The sequence below is a fragment of the Hydra vulgaris genome, chromosome 15, assembly GCF_038396675.1.
Source record: "Hydra vulgaris chromosome 15, alternate assembly HydraT2T_AEP".
Taxonomy (NCBI): Eukaryota; Metazoa; Cnidaria; class Hydrozoa; order Anthoathecata; family Hydridae; genus Hydra; species Hydra vulgaris.
The window spans coordinates 34,882,982-34,910,559 of record NC_088934.1 but is presented as its reverse complement, the minus strand read 5'-3'; the positions used below and the strand labels follow the sequence as shown (position 1 = coordinate 34,910,559).

The window sequence follows — 27,578 nt, the reverse complement described above, 5'->3', positions numbered from 1 at the left end:
AGGAAAAGTTTTGTCCAGCTCTATCACAGATTTCAGCACAATTGACTCAGGGAACACCTTAGCTTTGAAACCTTTTGGTCCGAAGCAACTCCCTGTCTCTATCGGAAAGACTAAGGTTAAGAAACCTTTCTGTTTTTTAGATAAATTGAACAAACTTCAATTAAAACTACATTCCAGGTAAGTTTTTGTTGCTTAAAAATACTTTTAAAAATAAATTTGTTATGAGTTTAAAGCCAATTTTTGTAATAACTTCATTATAATTTCTTAGTAACTCAACATGATTGAAGTTGCACGATTTCTGAGATGTGAGGCAGGACGGAAAAGTGTGGAACCTGGTTTCAATATTAAACTAATTGAGAACAACGCAATAATTGGAAAATTATTCAATTATGATAAACTCTCATTGCTATTAGATTAAAATGAGGGCGAAGAGGTAGGTAAATTATTACCAAAATAAAATATTTTTATAGTTAGATTGCAGTTTGTATCAATCATTTTGATTTTTATTAATGTATAATTGGTAGAAAAAGATACTCCCATTGTGTATTGCAATGACATTGAAGAGCTTGTAGCAATAGTACTTCATCACAAAAGTCAAGGGACAAATAATGTTGAAATTAAGTTAGATGTAGATGGAGGGCAGGAATTCTTTAAAGTTACGATGTTAATAACCCTAAAACTGGAGTTAAAAGTTATAAAACTCCAGAGAAACTGAGCAAGTGTGACAGATATGCGTGCAAAGATTTTAAAGATTTAAGCGTCCACAAAACTATTGTATTGGCCATTTTGCCTTCATTGAACGAAAAATACCATAATATGTGGTTAATTTTGGAAAAGTTAAACATTTCATCCTTATATTACACAGTATCTGAAGATCTAAAGGTTTTGCTTCAAATGGTTAGAAAACTAATTGCAACATCAAAGCACCTTTGTATGTATTGCATGACGTCATTTCCTGACTTTTAAAAAGCTTATCGTTATACTCTAGAGTCTTTTTGTAGATTACACGACCAACAGATGGCTGATAGTGCAAATTTAAAAAAAGCAAAAAAATACACAAATACTGATTTTAAAAATTAGTCTATGGTTGTTTGGAAAATCATTAAGCTCCATATATGTTAAAGATTTAGAGGAGTTCTCGACGAGCAATAAAAATTTAAGGGCTACAATTCCTTTGAAGATACGCATAGATGAGCAACATGTAATCAAATTTGACATAAACATGAAAGGTAGAGTCTTTGTTATGATAAATAACTTTTAAATTTGATAAAAAATAATTTATAATCTTAGCAAATAAATACTCTATCAACAGTTAAATCGTAAAGTTTGCATAATTTACGACAAATATTTATTAAATAAACATGCATTTCTTTTGTACTTTTACTATTCTATAGAGTTAAGTTACTGGACCGAACAAGCTCTCGAATCCATTCATTAGAATTTCAATCAGTTTTGGTGAATTAGAAAAGTTAGAGAGTACAGCCCAAATTATATAGAGGCGCTAAAAAACGCGGTTGTTGCATACAACTACAAGTACTTTCAAAGTAGCTTTCTATTTGCAGGAGTTTGTAGTTTGTAAAAAATAAATCATCAAAATTCCTATGAACAAATGTTTTAGTATGACTTCGAAATGTAAAATATTAATCAAGATCTAACCATTAAGACTAGATTTTTTTTTTTTACCGTAATAAGTAATTGTAGCAAGCTCTTCTCGACCCCTAAAAACCTTTCCCAGGGTATAGTTCCTAAAACACTTTTTAGTTTTTTTCTTGTTTTAAATTAAACTAGATCAAAATTCATTAACAGATTTCAAATAACATCAAGAAAAAAAATTTTTCGTTTAAAATTTAAAATCATTTGAAGTTATTTCAGGGGGTAATTTTAAGCTTTGCATGGTTATAAATCTTAAACGAAAAGAGATTTTTTGATGAATGTTGAAATCTGTCTATGAATTTTGATCTAGTTTTTGATAGAACAAAAAAAAACTGTTACGATTAAAGGAGACGTAGTTCTAGGAAGGGGGTATTTAGGGTTCGGGGCGGGGTTGGTTTAGCTTTAATTACCCTAATTGTTTGCAAGTCATTCTCATTCGACATCAGTATCAACATACTAGAATTTTGAGTGTGCCCAATGCCTCTTAGTTACCTATCTTAAACAAAAAATTCCTGTGCACTCCTCGAAATATGTGATTTCTGCCCAGGCCCCCACTAAAAAAAAGTTGTTGTTTACATTTTTTGAATAAGGAAACGTTTTCTAATGATAATCAAAAAAAAATTTCTGGAGATGAGTTGCAAGGTATTAGAGTCCTAAAGTATGTTCCTATGCGTCGTGTTCTTAAAGAGCCGTTAAACTTAATTTACTTACCAGTAACACTAAAAACAATATCAAATTGGATACTAAATTGGTTCATCAAAATGGAAACCCTTTGAATTTACGAGGAGGAGAGTTGTCTTTTAGATTTCATATAAGAGTAAAAAAAATAATTTTTAAAATATAAAATGAGTATATATACTAATATTAAAGTAAATGTTTCCCAGGGAAATTAGAAAAACTTTAAAAAGCAATTGAAGATGGTTTATTGAGCTAGTATTAAATTATCACATTCAGATCTTAATGGCGAACATGTATTAGCTTTAACAAATGCACAATTGAATGGAATTACAAGAGCATATAAAATAGGTACACGTGTAATAATTAATTTAAGTAAAACACCACAAATTCACAATTCTCAAAAAGAGGAAGGATTTATTGGCGCACTTTTACCTTTACTTGGTACAGCTGGAAGATTTTTATTATCAAGCGTTGCTCCGGCACTTGCAACAGGACTATTAACAGGAGTAGGTTCAGCAGCTTGATCAGCTATGGTTGATAAAACTTCTAGAAGGGATATTGTTTTCTTAAAAAAGAATGGACAAGGAGTTAAAATGACAGCTGGAGGATTTGATTTATATTTGAAGCCATGATCTAAAGGAGGTTCTGTAGGTGATGGAATGTACTTACGTAGTGGGAATGGATATACATCAGCAGGCTCTTGTTTATTATTAGGACCAAATTCACCATAAGCTAATTTTCCATTTTTGAATATAATACTCTAATTTTTTTGATAGTCTTTTACACATTTATAAAAAAATAAAATGTTAAGAATTAATCCGCCGTTGCATAAATTAATAAACAAATATAAAAGACTTGAACTTTATTAAGTACTTTTTAAGCCACATAAATATTTAGAACACCCTCAGTAATAATAAATGAGAATAGATATGAAAAAATTTGCACAACATGAAATTGCAATAAAATATTTATCACATCAAAATATTCCTTTAAAGTTTGGTGTAGCAATTAATGAAGGTGTTGCGTTAGTTTCACAAAACAAGAACTTAAATTAAAAATGTTAAATTTACAAGATTCTGTTATACCAGAGTCTGTTGCTGTTTTTGTAGTAAATGTTGTTAGTAATTCTGTTTCTGATGTATTAATTAAAAAAGGAGAAAGTTTATGTTTTATTAATTTATGGTAAAGAGTTTTTGAAAAAAAAACATTTTACCTTATTAAAAATATAATTGTAAAATATAATTGTAAAATATACCTAACTCTTTTGGGTGCACCTGATTAAAATTAGTCACCTTTTGACAACCGAGCTCATGTATATCGTCTACAAAAAATTAATGAGATTCAAAAAGAAATAGAGCATAAGAGAGAAAAGAGAACTATGTTAAGTAAAAACTATCATAGAGCTGTAAAAATAATTTTAGCAGCCAATAAATTATTACTAGCAAGCACTATGGCACTTGGAACTGTTAGAATTGGTTTTTGGACAACAATAATTGCAACACCAGTAGTTATTGTATATGAGGGAATAGCATTATTAGCATTAGCATTAGGGTTAGGGTATTAGAATTAGCATTAGCATAGGGTTTTAGCATTAGCATTAGCGTTAGGGTATAGCATTATTAGCAGAGGGTATAGCATTATTAGCAGGTGTTTTATCAATAATAGGTGGACAAATTAATAAAAAATTAAACTTAAAAGCAGAAAAGCAGAAAAAAATTAACATACTTGCTAATTCGCAACTAAATACAATAAGTGATTATATTTCTAAAGTTTTAGTAGATAGGCATATAAATGACAATGATTATGAATAATACTTGGTAAACTTAAAAAATTTCAAGTAATGCTTGAACAAATTAGAACAAAAATAAAAACTAAAATTGATGAACAAACTAAGGAATCATTAATTAAACAAGGAAGAGATGAGGCAATTAATATACTCCAAAGTAAATTTAGTTAAAATGTAAACGTAAAAACCCAAAATAATTTATTAAAATATAATGTAAAAAAAAAACATTAAAAAAACGTAAAAAAAAACGTAAAACATAAAATAACATAACGATTTATTTTTTGTTTTTTTTATTTCATAGTAAATAAAATGTCGTTTCAAAAAATGAAGTTCCTGAAAAAAGAAATTAAACTGTTAAAGAATTCTTAGATAGTAAAAAAAGAATATCGCAGAGTAATTTATATGAAAAGATGGGTGAAGCTAATTTACAGTTAGACCTGACAAAATTGTACAAGCCATTATTTGATAGTCAAGCTGGAATAAAAGAAATCGTATCTAAATAACAAGATTAAGCTAATAAATTTGCACTCACTTTTTCAAATGCTTAAAATAATGGCTGATCATGCATATAAAGAACAATGCCTTCTTATGAAGAAACTAAGGCCTTGAAACTCAAAAAAATTGCAACAGATTATCTAAGAACGTATACTAATAGTAAAATGTTTACAGATACCACATTTGCAATACATTCTAAGGATGACAAGTTTTGCATTGGAAAATATTTATTAGTGATGATGATATAACTATTGATAGTAAAATATGTTATGGTACTACTGGTCTTTGGGAATTGATAATAAAGTTTAATCCTGATAAGAACTTATATACTGAAGATAATCCTAAAATTATAAAAATATAATAATACAAACAGATACAATTACTACTGAAAACTCATACAAACCAAGACCATCAAGGAGTGGAAATAATAGCTCCAATTTGGAGAGATATAAAGAAAAATGAGTAGCGTGAATCAAAAGAAACAGGATAACAAGCTGTAATTCTTCCTAGCAACCCTAATGTGCTAATTAAAATGCTTGAATTACGTAAAGCTGCATGGAAAGCAGGTAACAATGGATCAAGAAATGAAGCTGTTGCAATTTGCGATGAATTATTACGGCAAGGTGTAATAAATAGAGCACAGTATAAATCGATACAAAATATTTTATAATTACATATATCTCAATGCATATAAAAATATATATATAGTAAATAAAAAATGCTAATTGTTCATAATAAGAGATATGTAAAGAAACATGTTGCTGGAGGAAGTGGTTTATTCGACAGTATAAAAAATTTATTTAAACGAGCAGCAGCGTCTAAAGTAACAAGAGTATCATCAGCAATGTTGAATAGGCTAGCTGCTAGCGATTTATGAAGAACTGCATTAACTGCTGCTTAATCAGCAAAAAAAGAACTTTCAACATTAACAATAGAAGCTGCTTGAGATGTTGCAGTTGAAAAAGGAAAACATTTAATTGAAAAAGCATCTTAAAAACTAGTTTTACGAGCAAATACTGCTACTAATAAAAAAGGTAAAGAAATAATTTCAAATTTAATGAATAATGGAGATGAGGTAACAATAAGTATAAATAAAATAATGATGGAGGCTGCGATAGAAAATTAACGGAAAAATTTCAAATGAAAATGTTATAAGAACAGAAGATCTAGTTAAAAAAGGATGCGGTCTTAGACGCGAAATTTTTTGTTTACTTATAAGTTGGCACAAAAAAAAAAAAAATTTCTATTGTATATAAAAAAACAAATAGACAACTTTTAAAGTATTAAATTTTACATAAATCCCAACTGTTGATGAAGGGATTGAAAGATTTGAATTCTTTGAATATGAGTCAGTGGCTCGTACAAATCTAAATAGTTCTGGTCAAATAAAAATCAACATTGAGCAACAAAATTTGTTCACACTTCTATCTGATTCTGTGATGATTTTCTTATAAGAAAAAGTGATGGTGATGCATTTTTAGACTTGCTGCTGTAGCTATATTTGTCTATATCACATGTGATCCTATCCTAACTATTTGTATATTTGTCTATATCACATGTGATCCTATCAGACGATGAAAGGATTAATCTTTATAAAACTATTGAATTAAAAGTGACACTTCCAGTAACTTTTCGTGCGCGGCAGTGTGATATTATATCTGTTCCACAATCTACTGCATTTTCTTGGAGACTGAGCCTAAAGACATCTCCTGTAAAACCAAGATACATTATTGTTGGATTTCAAACAAATAAAGATAGAGATCAAATACTTAATCCTTCAATATTCAATCATAATGACTTGAAAAATATGTACATTATGCTTAATCAGGAAAGATATCCCGCTGTTGATTATATTTTATCATTCCCAAATCATCAATTTTTAAGAGCTTATAGAGATGTATTTGTATTTCGTAAAAAATTTTATGGAATAAATGAATTGATCACACAAAGCAGCATAACTCCTTCTGACTATAAAGATTTATACCCACTTATGGTTTTTGATGTTAGTAAACAATCAGAAAGATTAAAACCATCAGTAGTAGATGTACAAATTAAAGCAACACTTAATGCAACTGCTCCAGCAGATACTGAAGTATTTGTTGTTGTAAATCTGATAAATGGATACAATTTCAATCAGACGGAAACAAAATAAACATTATTTATTAAAAATTTTTTGAAAGTTAGCTAAATATTTTTCATTTATATAATAAAATGATCATGAAATATACAAAGAAAAATATAAAAAATCTATAAGAAGAAAATAAAATTTCAAAAACATCTGACAATCCCGCAATATTGCTAATGATTGCCATGGATAATGGGTTATTAAATAAAGAATCTATTATGACTGAAGTGAAAGAAGTAAATGAGAAAAAATCAGTTGGTAGACCAAGAATACATTCAGTAAAAGAAGTAAATGATAAAAGATCAGTTAGTAGGTCTAGAAAAAATTGTGAAACACCAGAAAAAATTACTGATCCAAAATATGAAAGATTAAAATCAATTAGAAATAAACAAGTATCTATTAAATTAACAAACACGGAAACAGGAGAAATATATCCATCATTATATAGTGCTATGCGTGGAACTAAGCATGGATGGAGATACTTTGAATTACGTGATGGAAAGATTGATAATGGTGTTAAAATTGAGATATTTAATTCAAAAAAAAAAAAAAATGACAAAATAATAGTCGCAAAGATGAAATAAAAATTTATATATATATTTATTAAAATATATATAAAGAAAGTAAAAAAAAATAAAATGATATAAGAAAAAGAAAAATATAAAAAAAAATCTTGTTATGTAAAAATGGAAAACAAAAATGTTAATGAATTGTTAAAAATCGCTAAGGAGCAAAAAATTAGATATTATTATAGAATGAGGAAAATTGATCTCATACGGTCATTGCAAGTTATATTAGACGAACCGATTCCGGATATCGTATTTTCAACAATTTTAACCCTTACACCTTTTGTTGCAACTAATACAGCATTATCTCAAAAAGAATCAAGTAAAATATATAATTCTATTTCAGATTGGATTACGTCTGATCCTGATACAAATAAAAAAAACAACTAATGAAAAGATTGAAGCATTAAAATCTAAAGTTGCAAAGTTGTACAAAAATTTTGGATTTAAAAAACAAATAGAATTTAAATTAACACAATCTATTAAGAATGTTACAAAACAATATACAGCTACAGGTGAAAAAGGTTGTGATGCTTTATCATTTATGAATCTTGTAAAAAATTGTGTTATTAAAATACTAAATGAAAATAGAAAATCAAAGGTTTATATAGTTCTCTATTGTGAAATGGAGCGTACTGATTTTAAAACAGGAGAAACTAAATTCAAAAGTGCTTCATTTGCAGCAAAGAATCAAGTTGCATCAAAATCAACAGATTTGAATGAATTATATGACATATCAAAGCTGAGAATTCTAGAAAATTTATCATCATTTCAACAGTTAGGGTCAGGTTGGAGACTTGTTTCTATTAAAAAGATGGATATAAATATTATTGAGTATGATCCTATTAAAGCTAAATAATACATTCCACTGGATAAAAGTTTAGCAACTAAAAAGTTAATAATTATTATAAAAAATGAAAGATAATGAGTTTTTTAAGTGGTTTATCGCAAGAGCATTAAATCCAACAGATAATCATCCTAAAAGAGTATATAAAGAGCTTAAAAATCAAGCTGAAAAAGTAAGTTTAAAAAAAAAAAATTTCCAGTATCATTAAACCAAACTACACAATTTGAAAAAAATAATACAGATATCAGTGTCAATGTATTTAAATATGAAAATTCATCAGTTCATATTTTGCGTAGGTCAAAAAATAATAATCGTAAACATTTAATTGATTTACTATTAATCTCAAATGGTGACACTAACCATTATTGCTTAATAAAAAGTTTAAGTAGAATACTTTCTTCACAACCATCTAAGAAACTATGTATTATGCACTATTGCAGAAATTGCTTATTAGAATTTTATAATGAGGAATCTTTATCAAATCATAAATTGTATTGCGACGCTCGTAATTCAGTACATATTAAACTTCAAAAACCAAATTCAACAATGCAGTTCAATAATCATTACAAAATATATTAGAATACCGTTTGTAGTATATGCCGACTTTGAAAGTTTTATCAAACCAATTAACACTTGTGGACCAAATCCGAATGATTCCTATACTAAGGAATATCAAAGACATACTCCAAATTCATTCTGTTATTATATTGAATGTTTTGACGAAAGTATTTATCAAAGCTGTCCAGCTACATTTACTGCGTGTAATGAAACGGATGATGTTACACAAATTTTTGTTGACAGCTTAGAAGAAGATATTAGGTAAATTTTTGACACGATTAAATTTCCAAAAAAAATGATATTTACTGATAAAAACAAGGATGATTTTAATACTGCAATATCATGTCACATTTGTGGAGAAGATTTTGAAAAAGATAAATTACGAGACCACTGTCACATTACTGGAAAATATAGAGGTGCTGCTCATCAAAATTGCAATTTAAAATATGTAATTCCAAAACTCTTTCCAGTTATATTTCACAATTTATCTGGTTAGGAAAATTGAGTTGTATACCAAACAATGAGGAAAAGTACAAACAAGTTTCTTGAGAAATTAAAGTTGGTGAGTTTAATAGAGATGGTAAAAAAGTTGAAATTAAGCGTGAACTCCGTTTTATAGATGGTTATAGATTTATGCCTTCTAGTTTAGATAGTTTATCAAAGAATTTAACAAAAGTTAGGTGCAGGGACACCGGAAAATTATATTCAGGTAAAAAATTAGATTTGTTACTTAGAAAAGGTGTGTACAATAAAAAACTGTATGGAATGAGTTTAACTGTAAGACATTTAGAGATTACCATGATTTGTACAATGATTGATGCACAATGATAACCATGATTTGTACATTTAGAGATTATCATGATTTGTACAATGTTTTATCAGTTAGTAAAAGTTAGTAAAAGCACATTGTACATGATTTGTACAATGTGCTTTTACTAACTGATGTATCTGAAAATTTTAGAGACGTTTGTATTAATTGTTATAAGTTAGATCTTGCTTGGTACATATCACCAGGATTAGTTTGGGATGCAGTATTAAAGAAAAAAAATAACATTAGAGTTGCTGAGTGATTATGATATAATACTGATGATAAAGCAAGAAATAGGAGGTGGAATTAGTATGATGTCTAAAAGATTTGGAACTTCTAATAATAAGTATATGAATGATAAGTATGATCAAAGCAAACATTCAACATATATACAGTATCTAGATGCTAATAATTTAAATGGGTGGGAAATGAGTAAACTACTTCGAACACATGATTTCAAATTGATGGATGAAAACAAGTTAACAAACTGGAAATCAATTTCCTTTATACTAGAAGTTGCTTTAGAATAATCTAAAAGTCGAAATGATGATCGTAAAAATTATTCACTTGCATCTGAAAGAATAACTATTATCAGAGTCGAAAAGTTAGTACCTAACTTGAATAATAAGAATAATTATATAGTTCATTCGGAAAATCTTAAACTGTATGAAAGATTAGGATTAAAGATTACTAAAATTCATAGAGATATGAAGTTTGAAGAAAGGGCATGGTTAAACGAATACATTGAACTAAATACAAATATAAGAACTAAAGCAACTAATGATTTTGAAAAAAACTTTTTTAAACTAATGAATAATTCAGTATTTGGAAAAACAATGGAAAGTATTGAAAACAGAGTTGATTTTAGATTAGTTACAAACAGAGATGAGGCTTTTAATTTAGCATTTAATTCAAACTATAAAAATAGAAAAATATTTGATGAAAAATTAATAGTAATAAATATGAAAAGAACAAAACTACTTAATAACAAACCAATTTAAAATTATGCGTATGCGTATTATGCGTATGACACGGAAGTGAACGGATGTGTTTTTCTTGCGTAAAAAAAAAAAAAAAAAAGAAACGAAAAAAAAATCTTGTTATGTTTTTTAATTAACTTTTAAGTTAATTTAAAAGAGTTTTTATTTTTATTTTTTTTCATCGCAATTAGTTTTAATAACAAAATGGATAAATTTAAAAATTCCGAAATCTCAATACAGTTGGTAAAGCAAATTTTTGAAGAGATTTTTCTGAAACAGCAAAAGGATATTTTGAAATTGATAAGCGGTAACTTGAAAATTACTAATGAACGAATCGATGGGTTACTAAAGGATATTAATACAAAAAAGCCACTTGCGAATCTTTAAAAAAATAAAATGAAAAGAGAAAAGCTGATCAAGTAAAGTTAAACAGTCTATTGCTAAATTACGAAAAAGTACAAAAGGATATTGAAGAAAGTTTACCGTTTCATCAAGATTGTCAAGATAAAAAGGTTAGTGACCTAGAGAAAAAATCTATTCAAAATCTAGTTTAGGAAGTGAAGACAAAACAAAAATACGACAACTCGAAGATCAGCAAAGAAAAAATAACTTAAGATTCGAGGGAATTACTGAAAACAAGTCGGAAAGTTGGGATGATTTGGAAATATAAATAATAAATGTTTTTGAAAATAATCTAAATGTAAATGGAGTGAAAATCGAAACAGCTCATTGGACAGGTAAGCCTAATACCAACAAACCAAAAACAATTTGTGATCAAGTTACTCGATTATAAAGATAAAATAGAAATTCTGAAAAATGCAAACAAACTTAAAGGTTCGGGAATATTTATAAACGAGGATTTCTTTGTCGAAACATCGTTAATACGAAAAAAATTATTTGAAGAAAGAAAGTTACAAAGGAACAATGGTAAGTATTGTATTGTTATATATGATAAATTAATTTTAAAGGATTTTAAAAAATTAAATAATTGAATTATTTTTATTTTATTTGTTTTTAAAATTACTTTTATTTTAAATGGCTGACAAATCTGACAGATCCGATTTTGAGTTTAAAACGTTTAAAATTAATAATTCAACACTTTTCAATCAAAGTTCGGATCCTGATAATAATTTCTATAACAACGATGAAGTATTTAAAAATATTAGCCTATTATACTATAACTCAAACTCAAAAAATATCACGGAAGGAATGGACGATAACTCATTTTCAATTCTCCATATTAATATTAGGAGTATTCAAAAAAATTTGAATCATTGAAACAGTTTTTATATAAAATCAAAACTAGTTTTAACATTATCTTTCTTAGTGAAACATGGTGTCATGATAAAAATACTGAAAGCGATTCAAATTTTCAAATACCTAATTACAATGTGGTACACCAAGTTAGAGGTTGGGGCAAGGAAGGTGGGGGTTTATGTATATTTATTATTAACTCATTATCATACAAATTTTTGCAAAATTTAAGCTCAACCACTAATGACTACAAATCATTATGCGTGGAAATCGTTAGCAAAACCTCAAAAAATATAATTGTGCATGTATTATATAGACCGCCTACATGAAAAATTAATGCATTTAAAGACCGCATTAAAAAAATAATTTAAAAAAAATCAAGTTTAAATAAAAGTGTGTATTTTATCGGAGACATTACCCTCAACATTTTTGACTATGACGTTAATAAGCACATTAATAATTTCTTTAATGTATTTTTTCAATCTGGTTACTATAGTTACATACCATTAATCAATAAACCCACGCGTGTAACTAAGACTAGTGCAAGATCAATAGATCAAATTTTCACCAATGAATCTCTTACATCAAAAATAAAAACTGGAATATTTAAAACGGATATATCGGATCACTTTCCGATTTTTATTCTTTCAAATAAATTCTCACAAAAGGAAAGTAACCAAACGACTAATAAACAAAACCTTCATTAAATCTTTTCATGATATTATATCATGATATTATATCATGATATTTTCTTAGCTAAATTTTTTAAATATTATAATAAATACTTTCCAAAGTTACAAAATTATTAAAAGAAAAAAGCCTTTTAAGCCCATGGATAACAAATGGAATTGTTAAATCTTCAAAAATAAAACAGCCATTATATTGCAAATATCTTAAAAAAAGAACACTAGAAAATGAAACTAACTATAAAAATTATAATCGTTTATTTGAATTAATTTTGAGACGTTCAAAAACTAATTACTATTCGGATCAAATAATAAAAAGAAATCGTTCACCAAACACATGGCGCATTATAAAGGAAGTAAATGGCAAGAAAAATTTAGACAGAAATGCTCTGCCAAAAAATTTGAAATTTAATAACAAATTAGTTGTTGATAAATCTATGGTAGCAGAAACTTAATAACTTTTTTGTTAATGTTTATAAAAGTTTAGCTGCTAAAATTGAACCATCTAAAATAAGCTTTAAATCATACTTGACATCAAATAATACTATTATGCCTAATCATGAACTTACGAAGGATGAATTAATGAATTCAGTATCCATGTTTAAACCTAACAAAAGTTTAGGTTAAGATGATGTCAGCAGTAATGCCGTAATTAATTCTCAAAAATATATAACAATACCACTTTTACACATTTTTAATTTATCTTTAAAACATAAAGTTTTTCCTGAAAAATTAAAAAGTGCATAGGTTACACAAATTTTTAAAACAGATGATCCTTCTGATGTTTACAACTTTAGACCGATCTCAGTTCTTAATTGTTTTTCCAAGATTTTGGAGCGTGTAATGTATAATTCCTTCTTAAATGTAAATAATATTCTTTACAATAAACAATTTGGTTTTAAATCCGATCATTCGACGGATCACGCAATAATTAATCTTGTACAAGAAATATTTGAAGCTTTTGATGAATAAAAACTTACTTTAGGTGTCTTTATTGATCTAAGCAAAGCGTTTGATACCGTAGATTATAATATTCTCCTATATAAACTTAAAAATTATGGTATCATAAATTCTAACTTAGATTGGTTTAAGAGTTATTTGAAGAATAGAAATCAATGCATTTTATATGATGGCAAAAAACAGATTTAATGGCAACTAACTGCGGAGTCCCATAAGGATCAATTCTAGGACCGCTTTTGTTAATAATAAAGATATTATTATTTTATTTGCAACAATAAACAAAGAGCTTGTAAAACTAAGCGAATGATTTATATCGAATAAATCCATAAATATTAAAAAAACAAAATATACTTTCTTCCATCGTCTTCATGATAAAGACAACGTTCCAATAAAACTTCCTAAGCTTTTTAATAATAACTCTAAAGTCAAAAGAAAGCGTTCTTTGTTGTTTCTTGGTGTAGTTTTAGATGAAAATGTAACGTGGAAAGAGCACATACGTATAATCCATAATAAAATCTCAAAAAATATAGGCCTCTTATGTAAAGCAAAACAGTTGTTAAACCAAACTTGTTTGAAGTTTATTTATTTTTCTTTTATTCATTGTTATCTAAATTACGCTAACGTTGCTTGATGCAGCACTAATTTATCTAAAAATAAAAAGCTTTTAATTAAACAAAAACACGCAGTGAAAATTATTGGAAATGTCGATCGCTTCTCGCACACTTGATTTCTTTTTAGTAACTTCAAAATACTCAACGTATTTCAACTTAGTTTATTTCATATTCTTATAATAATGTTCAAAGCAGATAATAAAATGGCACCCATTTTATTTAACCGATTTTTAGAAAAAATATTTATACCCAACAAGATTTTCAAATAACAATTATATTCAACCAAAAGTATATTATTCTGCTATTAAGTTCTCGATTGCAATCAGGGGACCTAAATTTTAGAACACATTATTGGATAATGAGTTAAAAAAAATTCCTTCTCTTGATCAATTTAAAAATAAAATAAAAAATGAACTTTTGATAATTGACAACGAACTAGACTTCTTCTGAAACTTTTAAATAGGAGTAATCACTCGTTTTATTTACTTGTTATTTACTTTATTTTTGATCATATTTATTTTTGATTTTAATCTGAATCTTTCTTTGATGTTCATGTTTTATCTCATTATTATTTATTTTTAAATTCGAAATCTTAATAAATAAAAGTTTGAAAAGAAATAAAATTATGTATGTGTAAAAAGTGTTTTTTATATTTGCATTTATATATGTATTTTATACATATATTTCATTGTAATAACGGTCATACTTTTTTTTGTTTTTTATATTCTTATTTTAAAGGGGCTTGGCGATATGACTGAATTTGTCTTCTTCTTGCCCCAGCCATGTATATACTTTTTTTTAAAGTCTAATTTTGTAAAATAATTCTTTATGGCGAAATACATACATACAAATTTACTTAGATATGTGTACATTAGATTTAAGTAAAACACTAATGTATGAACTTTACTATGATTACATAAAAAATAAATATTCTGATCGAGCAAAACTATTATTCACAAATACAGATTTTTTAGCATACGAAATAAAAACAAAAGACTTTTATGCAGATATTTCTAATGATGTTGAAAGCAGATTTGATACAATTGAATTAGATCCAAAGCACCCAGCAATTATTAATGTAGGTTTTAAAGTTAGTGCTAATAAGAAAGTAATCGTGATGTTTAAAGATGAAACAGCTGGAGCGCAAATTGAAAAGTTTAATGGACTCAGATCAAAGTTGTATTCTAAGAAAGTGCACTAAAAAGATAACAAAAAATGTAAGGGGGTAAAAAAAAATGTTGTTAAAAAATATATAACACATAAAGATTACAAAGATTGTTTATTAAGTAAGATGAATCATATTAGGAAAATGAATGTAATAAGATTCCATTAACATAAAATTTACACAGAAGAGGTCAATAAAATAGCATTAAGCTCAGAAGACAATAAAAGAGTTATTTTAGAAGATGGTATACACACATTAGCATATGGGTTCTACAAACTAAAAGAATAAAAAAAAACAATAATTTATAGGTCAAAGAGGTCGAAGAGGTCAAAGACGTCAATAAGGAGGTTAATAAAGAGGTCAAAGAGGTCAGTAAAGAGGTCAAAAAAGAGTTATTTTAGAAGATGGTATACACACATTAGCATAGGGCACTACAAGCTAAAAAAAGAAAAAAAACAATAATTTATAAGTAAAAATGGAAAAAATTATTAATAATTATCATAAACTTTTTAATGTTGAAGCAATAATTTTACCAAATGAGTCAATAACAATATTTGAGTTAATCAAAGCAGCAAACAAACTAAAAATAAAACATTTTAAAGGTGTTTTTTTAAGAGATGAATTACCTAAAAATACACAAAAAAAAGAATTTGGAATATTAAATACAGGAGATTCAAGAACACGGGGATTTCATTGGACTTGCTGGTACAAAGACGGAGATAAAAAACTAAATTTTGACTCTTATGCTCAACCACCACCAGTTGAAATTGTTAATTATTTAAAAAGTCCCGTTTATTATATTAGAGAAAGAGTTCAGTTTGGAAATACCTCATTCTGTGGACACTTGTCGATATATTTTAAAATAACTAGATGAAGGATGTGATTTTCAGAATGTTAATATTAATCTATGGTAAATAAAAATTTTCTATATATGTAAAAATGACTGTTCATTTTTAGATATAGGGGAGAGTTGCCGAAATTGGAACAGCTCCTTAATTGGAACACTTATCTTTATTTAGAAACTGGAACTTATTCTATTTTCATGAATATTTTTTCTTGTAAAGAAAATAATTTTCTTTATTTTTTGAAACTTCTAGTATTTAAACTTAAAAACTGCACGTATGTGAATAAAATTACTTTTTTTTAAAGAAAAAAATTTTTGCGATCTAATTTTATCGTTGCATTTAAACGATTACAGAAGCTTAACGATATTGAGTTTGATGATAATTTTTTTAAAATTTTAAATTTTAAGGGTTTCAAGTCTATGTGATATTAAGAGCTTATATCGTAAGTTGTTACTTGTATGTAAATATTTTGCTACAAAACCATGGTCCTATGTTGTCCAGAATGGAACTTCAAAAGTTGCCGTAATTGAAATGATGTCATCTCATAACACGCTACTTGACGTCCGAATTATCAGAAAATTTCATTAGTCCGACTGTATAATATTTTTTAAAGCGAATTTCTTTTATAGACATAGTATTATTGTTAGACATTTGTTGCTTTTTTGGAACTGGTATTTAGTCTTGCTTTAAAGTATGAAATGATTTTTCACAAAAAAATTTTCATAGTCTAAAGTCTAGTCATAGTCTAAGGATATAAAGTTGATTGTAAAAATCGTATACTTTAATTAACAAATCATTTTATCTTTTAGTAAGAAATAAAATGTAAAAGTTTTACAAAAGTTATGCATTTCAATTTAACGGATAAACTTGTAAGACAACATAAAGTATATACCCAGCATAAGTTTTTTACTGTATATAGAAGTTAATATATAAAGTTGCAAACTTTATATAGTTTATATAGATTTTGATTTATATAGTTAATGATTAACTAAACAAAAATGAAAAATGAAAAATGAAAAATGAAAAATAATGATTATATAATGAGTATATAACTAACTTAATCATATATGAATAACAAATAAATATATGAAAAAATAAGCCTGTAATAAGATTATAAAACTCTCCTTATGTATCTTCATAGTAATTTTCCTTTTATTTTAGATGCAAACACCACGAAAATATGGAAAATGGAAAGTAGAAAACTTGAAAAAGGCTGTTGAAGCAATAAAACAAGAAGAAATCAGCTTAAATGAAGCCGCTTATGAATTTTGTATTCCAAAAGCAACTTTGTCATGGCATATAAATGAAAAAAACAAAATTGCTGTTGCAAATGTGAAATTTCATGATCGACTTACCACCTTACCTAATGAAATTAAAACAGAACTAGCTAATTACTGTTTATTATTAGAATCGATGTACTTTGGATTAAGGATTGATGATCTTCGTCGTCTAGCATTTGATATTGCAGAAGCTAACAACATCACACATAATTTAAACAAACAAACACGAATGGCAGGAAAAAAGTGGTATTATGCATTTATGCAAAGGCACCCACAACTGTCGCTTCGTGGGCCTGATTCAACATCAATTGCACGTGCACAAGGTTTTAATAAAGAGCGAGTGCAATCTTTCTTTAATTTACTTTCAAAGTTATACATGGAAGAAAATTTAACTCCAGACAGACTTTATAATATGGATGAAACTAGTTTATCAACAGTACAAGATGGTCAGATAAAAATTATTAGTGCAAGGGGCAAAAAACGAGTTGGAATTATGACTAGTAGTGAACGAGGAAATTCAGTAACAGCTGTAGTTTGTGTATCTGCAGCAGGATTTTATGTTCCACCAATGTTAATATATAAACGCAAAAGAATGAAGCCAGAAATAACAAATGGTGCACCTCTAGGAACTGTATTTAGTATTCAAGAGAAAGGATGGATGTCAAATAAAGGTTTTTTAGATTGGCTCAATCATTTCATTAAAGTTGTTAAACCTTTAAAACAATCAAAAGTTTTGTTGATACTTGATGGTCATGTTACACATTCAAAAAATTTGGCAGCGATATATCTAGCACGAAATGCTGGAGTGCGTATGGTATCACTACCTTCCCATACTACACACAGACTACAACCATTAGACGTTGAGTTCTTTGGACCACTTGGTACATACTATGATGAAGCTATGCAAAAATGGATGCGGTCACATATATCACAACCAGTAACAACTTGGCAAGTTGCAGAATTATTTGGTGGTGCATATAGTCAGGCAGCATCATTGAGAATTGCTATGAAAGGATTTCAGGCTAGTGGGTTGTGGCCTTTGGACATAAATGTATTCACTGATTCTGATTTTACAGCTTCTTCATTTACTGATGTTGGTCCTTCAAACAATCTTCAGTCATCTGAAAGTATAGATGGGATGACAAAACTATCTACAGATAAATCAAGTAAAAAAAAATTAAAATGTCATGTTTCAGTTTCAACTTTGTCTCTTTTGCCAGTGGTTTCACTTGAAGTAAAAAACAAAAAAAGAAGATCACGAACAACTCAGGTGGGTGATCTTACGAGCTCCCCATATAGACGTGCTCTAGAAATTACACCAAGAAATCAAAAGCACACACTAAATCAAATAGCTTCCAAACAAATTAAAAAATCTACAAAAAAAAGCTCACACTAAACCCAATAACTGCCAAACTATTGCAAAAACCACAGGAAAGCAAAGTAGCACTTGACTCAATAATCATGGACCAAATAAAATTGAGCACATCAAATAAAATCACCATCGCCACCACAGCACACCACATATCACCACTACCATCCCAAGTGCAGAAGCTGCAAGAGAAAAAGACTTATGAATTGCGAAAAAAGGATTAAATACTTGTTGTAATTTTTATTTGTTATTATATCTTTTAAATATCTTTTATTAAAAAGCTAATCAATTAATTTTTCCTTTGAGCCATAAGTTTTATAGCTGTAATTTGTTCAAATATTAAAACTGTTCTAATTAAAGAATATATGTGTTCCATTCAAGGAGACCAGTTGCCTTTATTGGAACAAAATGGTGCCTTGAAAAATCAAAGTTTATATCCAATAAGGGTGCGATCAATAGAGTGGAATCATTAATAAAAGCATAGTAGGGTTGTATATCTATATTATTTAATTCATAAATGTTTTCATAGTTAAGCCATCTTTGGTTAATAAATATTTTTTCCTAAAGTGTTCCAATTAAGGCAACTCTCCCCTATATAAAATTTTATTTACGATAGATTATTATTAACATTCTGAAAATCGCAATAATATTTCAACTACAAATCAAGTAGCAAATGGTTTAACAACATCTCAAGCTACTAACTTGTTTATTAGGAGAGATGGACAAAATAATGCAACTAGTAATATTAACATGAATTCTAATAAACTGATAAATGTAGCAGAACCTACTAACTCAAATGACACTGAGCAAAATATTATGTCGATAAAATAGTACCTAATCCTAGCAGTTTACAAATAATATCAAATTCAAGATTAACATACATGGGAATAAAATCACAGACTTTTGCTTCACATACAGGTGCTGATGGATTAGCAATTTTTATTCCAAATAGTGATCCTGGTATTCTCAGAAAACTATGGTTAGCAATTACGGGAAAAAGTGCTACTGGAACTGTAACAGGTAAAGTATGTATTAAAATATACGTAGATAATACAATTTGCGTAGGAAATTCTTCTTCTTCTACAGATATTAACGGAATAAATGGTATAGGTTTATTCACGGATTTTTTATTTTCTTCACTTGGTGGACCATATTATGAATACTCTTTAAAAGGTTTTAATGTATCTACTTGTGCTGGATAAGGAGGATACTTTACACTTGATTTACCATTTAAAGCCAATCTAGCAATTCAGTTGATAAATAAAACTGGTAATACACTAATATATTAGTTACAACCTTTTATTACATTAAGTCAATCAATACCACAATCAATTTTATTTTTTAAATTATACTCATTAACATTTAGATAAATGAATACAGTTTATGGTAGAGATTATATATTATTGGATACCATTCATAATAACAATGGTGTTTATTTAATATATTCTAGATTTCATGTTGCTGGTGCATCTGGAGATTGGTGTAAATTAAGAGTACTCATGTATGACGCATTCAATTCTCCTGTAATTACTAACTCTGTTATACAACCTTGGACGTCATATAACTATAGTAATTATAAAATATTTCCTGGATATGATGTTAATAGATCATGTTTTTATTGTTCATCTGGTTTAGAAGATTTTTGTCTTCCTTCATGGAATGGTTCTAATGCAGCCTCATTTAAAAATACATCATCTGGACTATTGCATCAATCAAATGCACTAAGTTATCCTACAACTACTATCTGATTTTACGTAAATTATACTGATTCTATGCCTAGTGTTGCTGATGGAAGAAGATTGGTGGTTACATTAAACTCTGGGGATTAAAAAAATTGAACAATAAGGAAGCTTTTATACTTTAAAAGGACAATTTTACTATTACGCATAACTTAAAAAAATTAAAAAATTAAAATAAATAAAAAATATTAAAAAAAAAAATTAAAAGAATTAAAAAATTAAAAAAAAAAAATTTTAAAACAGTCATAAGTATTTTTGACCCTGAATCCGCTTTTATAATGCTCCTATAAAATACGTCCAAGGGCGTCCAAAACAGTCCGTTCGGACGTCCACAATAGCCGCTTTTGGACGTTTTACAGACGTCTAAATTTTGTCCGTTTATCCAGCGTTTAATTTTATTCAGCGAATCCTCATACCGACACCATTTCTAGCAACTATAAAAAATGGAGTCTTGCTTGACTTGCTTTGGAGACTTTTGTTGTCAAAGTGAATAAACATTAATAGTTAACTTGCAATTTCTTGCTTCTGAATTTGTTTTTAAAATATTTTCAATAATATTAAATCTCTCAAATCAACTTATTGGTCATTTTTTTCTATATTATTATCATTCAAAATAAAATAAATATCTCCAATTTGTTTAATATATTTTAGTCTATCAAGGATTTAGGCTTGCAAATATTATATCCGTTGAAAATTTTTCTGCAAATTCAAAACAAAGTGTACTGAAATTCTTAACAAAAAATAAAATAAAAAAAATAGATTGAGAAAAACATTTGTGTATCAGCAATATCAGGGGCGTTTATCCTCCCCTAAAGCCTAATTAGCAACACCCTTCCCCCTTCCCCCAATATTGAGTTAAACATATTTTGGTACGGCGAAGCGTTTTGTTTATAGCGCGTATATACTAGAGGTGTATCGGATATAAATTTTAACATATCTGACCCGATACAGAAAAGCCATTTTTAAAACTATTTTTAACGCACTTTTAAAATATATGAGTTTCTATATGGGTGTAACCAAAGTAGCGTACGCTACTTTAGTTAGGTTTAAAAAACTTTTTTATTTAAAACATTGTTATTTAAAATTTTTATTAGCTTTAGGTTGCTCTTTTTTTTTTTTTGCCAAGTTTAAGTTACCAATACTATGTACTGCTAATAATCTTGAATTTAATTCTCTTCTCTTTAGGTTATTAACAACCTTTGCAGTTTGGTCGAACACATAGCAAATTAATCAAAAATGTCTTTTGATTGCAAAGACTCCAGTATGTCTCGCTTGCTAAAACTGTTAAAGATAAAAATCATTCATTGATCACTGTGCTTAGTATAAAACTTTTTATAATTTTCTTTCAACTCACATATAATTTATTCATATATATATATATATATATATATATATATATATATATATATATATATATATATATATATATATATATATATATATATATATATATATATATATATATATATATATAATGTTAGTGTGTTTAACTAATTGAGAACAATAATAAATTAGTGAAAACACTTATCTAATTTTTAGTTGTCTTTAACAGCGTGTTTCTCCATCAATAGGTTCATCAGAAAGAATGTCTAAACATCACTGAATAAAAACATTACGGAATAAAAAATCTGAATCAATTTTTAAATGCAGACATAAAAATAAGTTTTTTAAAAAATTAAAAAAAAAATGACAAAAACTATCCTAATCCTATAGAATTATTTTTACGATTTTTAATTTATCTAATGTAGTTAATCCAACTTCCTGGTTGCAAAATACTACAATTATTATATAATTAGTTATGACAATTCCCAACATCCTCTGAAATAGTTTTTTTATGATTTGAACTTTTTAATGTTTAGACATTCTTCCTGATGAACCTACTGATGGAGAGACACGCTGTTGACTAAAAATTAGATAAGGGTTTTTACTTTTATATATGAAGAGTCCAGGGGAAAAAACGGCAAAGTCAAATTTTTGTAGTTTTGAGATATTCGATTTTTAAAGTTTAAAACCATTCACAACATTACATTTAGTCAAAGACTTAAATTTTTTTCGCCAACTCTCAAAAATGTCAATTTCTTTAAGCAATTATGAAGTTAAAATGGTTCTGGCTTAAATATTTAAAATTTCGTCGCTTCATTCTTGGAGTTGGGTCTAATTAGGCATTGCCATTTTTTCCACTGTAGTTTACTATGCAAGTTTCAACCTTGTTTTTTATTTAAATTTTACGCACCAACTATCTAAAAATTATAATTAACATTAATTTAACATATATCTTTTCATTTTAGAATATCTGAGAGTTCCTTTAAACATTTTTATTTTAAATTTGTTCTTCAAAATGTCTATACAATAACGGTTCTAACTCTTTAAATGCATTGCACAATACTAAAATCATGTCTGTGGTTATTTGGAATAATGCAATCTTTTTTTTGGTAGCTGAATCCAATAATTATTGAGTTGTTTTAAATATTTTAAACATCACGGACTGGGTAAAAGAGATGTATTGCTCATGGATAAAAATCCAAGAAACCCTGTGTTTACTCATTTCTAAAAAATCATTATTTTTTTCTTTTTAAAATAATGTACACTCAAAATAAGTTAATGTCTACCTGACATCAGAAGAAGAAAATTAAAGATAAATGGTCATTGTATTTTATTATATAAGTTGGCCACATAAAACTGAAGCCTTTTTACCAAATAGACTTTTACTTTTAAGTCATAAAAATCAAAAGCTCAATTTAAAAAAATATTGTATTACTCATTTTGAACTAAGAAACTCACATTTATTCATACACACAAATTAACACTCTATAAACAAGGACAATACAAAATAACAAAGAATAATAAGGAAGATAAAAGAAGGTTATTTTATTTCAACAGAACTGTTTAAAAATATTAATATTTATTTTGTCAAAATAGTCAAACTCCTCTTGTTCATTAACTTCATTTTTATTGTTATCATGTGGTCAGGAGTCAAATTAGTCAGGTCTATTTGTGAATTTTTTAAGAACCTGCAGATCTTCAAATTTAGCCATTGAAATGCACAGTTTCTCAGAATATAAGTTTAAAGGTCCACATGTAGCATTTTTGCTTTTCCTCTCATATTTGAAGTGTAGGTGCTTTTTAAAAAGGCACCATTCCAAGAGTCTCGGTGATTCATTGTTCCTGGATCATTTTTTTTTCAAAGACACTTCTCTATGACATCTAGTTGCAACAGGATATCCAGCCTTATAGAAAGGTTTTAAAAATTGTGTCATATTTTTCACCATGTCCTGCAAGAGCTCCAAAACATTGAAAGGAGCTGGATTTTTGCAAGAATTTTTAAAAATATTAATCCAATCAGAAGGTATATTGACCTGTGATTTGGTGTTACTGGGATCCATGTCTTAATCACACTCCATGTTAGAATGCCCTCTTTCAGGGAAGAAAATCTTTATTGAGTCAAATCTTTTTTTATGCTAAACTAGATAATCCAGAAACCGAAAGACTGTATCATTTTTATTTTGGCCTGCACAAGAATCACAAAAAGCTCTAATTCCCTGACATCTTGACTTAGGTGATTAATAAAATAATCATATAACATAGATGTCGCCTCACTTGTCCCCTTTTTGGCTACAGTTTTATCATAGTCACAGATAAACACATTTTTGCTCGATAGCACATGAATGTTAAAGAAAGAAATGAAAGTTTTCTTCTGTAATAAAAATCAGTGGTTGAGTTATTATGGACATTTACAATTCTTTGATGGTCAAATGCTATTGCTTCAAATGTTGAACCATTAATCGCTTGTATCCTAGATTCTCTTTTTCTTCGAAAAAATGTTTCTGCTTTTCTTTGATGTAAGTCCCTTTCAGTTTCCAACTCTTTATGCTTTGCTTGCAAATTAGGGTTCATTAAGTTATCTTTAGCAATGAAATCTATTCTCATTTTCAACTCATCACACTTTGAACAAGTGTCTGCGCGAGGATATCTTAATGCAATGTTAAAATCATTGTTAAATATTTTCCTGTATGGCTCGTAAGAAATCTTACTATCTGGATAGATAATTTAAAACATGTTAAACATTTTGTTAATGTTTAAATCCTCAGATAATTATAGGCGTCTTATTTTATCTTGCAAGTAGTGAGACTGCCTAACCCTAAAAGATGAAATGTGATCTCTTATCTTCTGAACTATTTCATCTGTCAGCTTATAAGATCTATTTGTATGTTGACTTCTTCTATCTTTTGGTGGTTCACCTTAAGATAAAAAGATGAAAAACAATAAGAAAATATGTTAAATAATTTCTGTTCATCATAAACTAAATTAAAATTATAGTCTTAAAATAAAATGCTTGATAAATAATTGAGAAACTGTTTCAATTTATTTACTATTTCATATAAATTAGTCCCTTTTATTTAAATCTACACTAAAAGCTCAGACTTAGGGAAATATTATGTTAATAATAGTATTATTGTTAATATGGTTAAAATAGAGGCTAGTCTCTTTCATTTGGACTAAAATCAAAGCCAAGACCTTTCTAACTAATTTTATAATCTTAAAATTAATCAAGATTTTAAGCATTAGATAAGCCTATAGTCTTTTAGTCTAGTAGGCCTATAGCCTATAGTAGAGACTAGACTAGTCTAATCGAAAGAAGAGGCCTAATAATGTTCGCACAATATGAAACATAATGTAAGAATAGCTTTTATTAATTAAATTATATGTAAAAACACTAGATCTTATTCTATATAGTATAGTTTCTATGCTAGGCCTACCTGTAGTTGATAAACTCCATTTTATTGCCTCGACCCTGCCTTTCTTGATCCCGAAGATGGAAAGAAAAGCTTTGAAGCACACCTGGGTAAACTCATCATCAATATTCTTAAATACTTTGTACTTGTAGCTGTTATCATTCAAGTCTTTCAAGATATTTTGATTTTTCCGTGATCTCCTACTTGTGACATTACAGACTGTAATAAGGCCAGCCGGAAAAGAGTCTTGGTATTCTTTGCTCGATAATGCATTGAAAGAGTCCAATAAACGAGCTCTTTCAACCACTGTTATAACTTCAAAACATTTATATTGTGTACATTTGCAGTCAGGTCCTGTTGTATGAGACGAAAGTTTTTGTTTTTTTAGTATTTCGTTTATTCTCCCTGTAATTTTCCTTTTCTTAGACTTATTTTTTAATTAACAATGCTCTTTGCAATCCGCCATCTTTAAAATGCTGTTTACAAAAGATCGACCCCTGATTGGACGGTATGACCATGTGAGTAAAAATATTACATGACGTTAGTGACACTACCGTTTTTTCCCCTGTAAACATTGGACCATGCCGCTTTTTCCTTTGTATAGGGTTTTTTCATTTTTAATTATCATATGGACATTTCCACTTTTTTCGCTTGAACCGTAGTTCAGTACAAACTATACAAGTCTATGCATCGGGCAGGGGCAATAACTAAAAAAAACCAAAAATGTGACTATGCTGTTTTTTCCCCTGGACTTCATATATATATATATATATATATATATATATATATATATATATATATATATATATATATATATATGTATATATATATATATATATATATATATATATATATATATATATATATATATGTTGCTTTATTGTACCAAGATATGATACAAAGTCTCTTGTTCGTTGGAGAGTGATCAATATTAGGTAAATTGTTTACAAAATAGATCAGTATTAATATATAAAAAGTTTGATTATTTGAAAAAAAACAACTTTGTGATGGAACTTAAAGTTTCATGCCCTTCAGCAATCATCAGCCATATTTTATGAAAATATAAAAAATGGCTGATGATTGCCGAAGGACATGAAACTTTAAGTTCTATCACAAAGTTGTATTTTTTCAAATAATCAAACTTTATATATATATATATATATATATATATATATATATATATATATATATATATATATATATATATATATATATATATATATTTATATATATATATATATGCATATGTATATATATATATATATATATATATATATATATATATATATTGATATACTTAAAGTTGTAAAACGGTAATATTATAAAATTGTTTGTAAATATTAATTTAGTATTAATAAATTGTTATTTATTATTAAAATATTATTATATAAATAAATAATAACAAAAACATAAATAAATACAACTAAAAGAAAAAAAATGAAAAGTAAATTTGAAGCACCGTTTTGAAAGAACAATTAAAACCATTGGTAAAAAAAAATTAAGATAAAGAAAAAATTCGCCTAAACATCTTTTCGTATTTAAAATTTTCGTCTTCACAATTTATCACTTCGCCACATTTATTAGTAAAAGAAAACGCATTTAGAAGACTTTGTAATTGTAATTTCATTTAATTCTTTGTTTGAATGAAGTATTTCTGTTGGAATGATCTCAGTTTAATGTAGACTTTAATTTGGAATTCGTTAAACATTATAATAAATATGACTCGTTCAGTTTCTTGATATCAGTTATTATATGAAGCTAAAAGTTATATTATTTTTACTTTTGTTTAAACCGACATAAGTTTGTATATTTATTTATAGTAATACTTTACTATAAAAGAAATGAGCAATAGCACCTTAATTTTTATTTTATGTTCAAATTTAGTTTTATTAAAGTATTACGTGAAACTAACCAGGCCATTCGAAAGCACCAAAAGCGCCGACGCCAGAAATGGAGAGCGGCATCCTTATTTCAAGTTCGTAGAAAGAGAAAATACAAAGAAAAATGCAAAACTTCAAGCTTTCTGAACGCAGCAGACGTCTCTTTCTCATGCAGCACATTGTATTTCTATGTTACTGTTAATTCTTTGGATTGAGTAGCGGTTTATTAATTAGAGCTGACATAAAACTCAAAATATTAGTTTTAAAACCAATAAAAGAAAATTTAATAAAGAAAGTCTTTGAATAAAATTTAAATAAAGCGCTTAAAAGTTAAATATTTCTGAGCTTTTCTGGCCGATAAATATCAATGACATCATCTTAGCTCACATTTATTCGAAGTATTAATAAAAAGGTCAGTAACGCAATACTAACCCAAGGTCAAACAAAAATAGTTACTTTGTTTGACCATGGGTCTTCTATCTTCAGTTTACTAAACACCTTCAGCAACTTACCTAGGAATTGAGTTGAAAATCTGATTTTTCTGAATTTGTAAACTTCTA

At 27.6% G+C, this 27,578-nt stretch overlaps 1 protein-coding gene across 1 annotated transcript; it reads left to right on the top strand.

Moving 5' to 3' along the window:
- Positions 1-5,144: 5,144 nt before the first annotated feature.
- On the top strand, positions 5,145-6,764 carry LOC136091907 (uncharacterized). Its single transcript, XM_065819623.1, has 2 exons — positions 5,145-5,235; positions 6,184-6,764. Exons 1-2 carry the CDS (start codon positions 5,145-5,147, stop codon positions 6,762-6,764), a joined length of 672 nt encoding a protein of 223 aa, XP_065675695.1.
- The last annotated feature ends 20,814 nt before the right edge of the window (positions 6,765-27,578 follow it).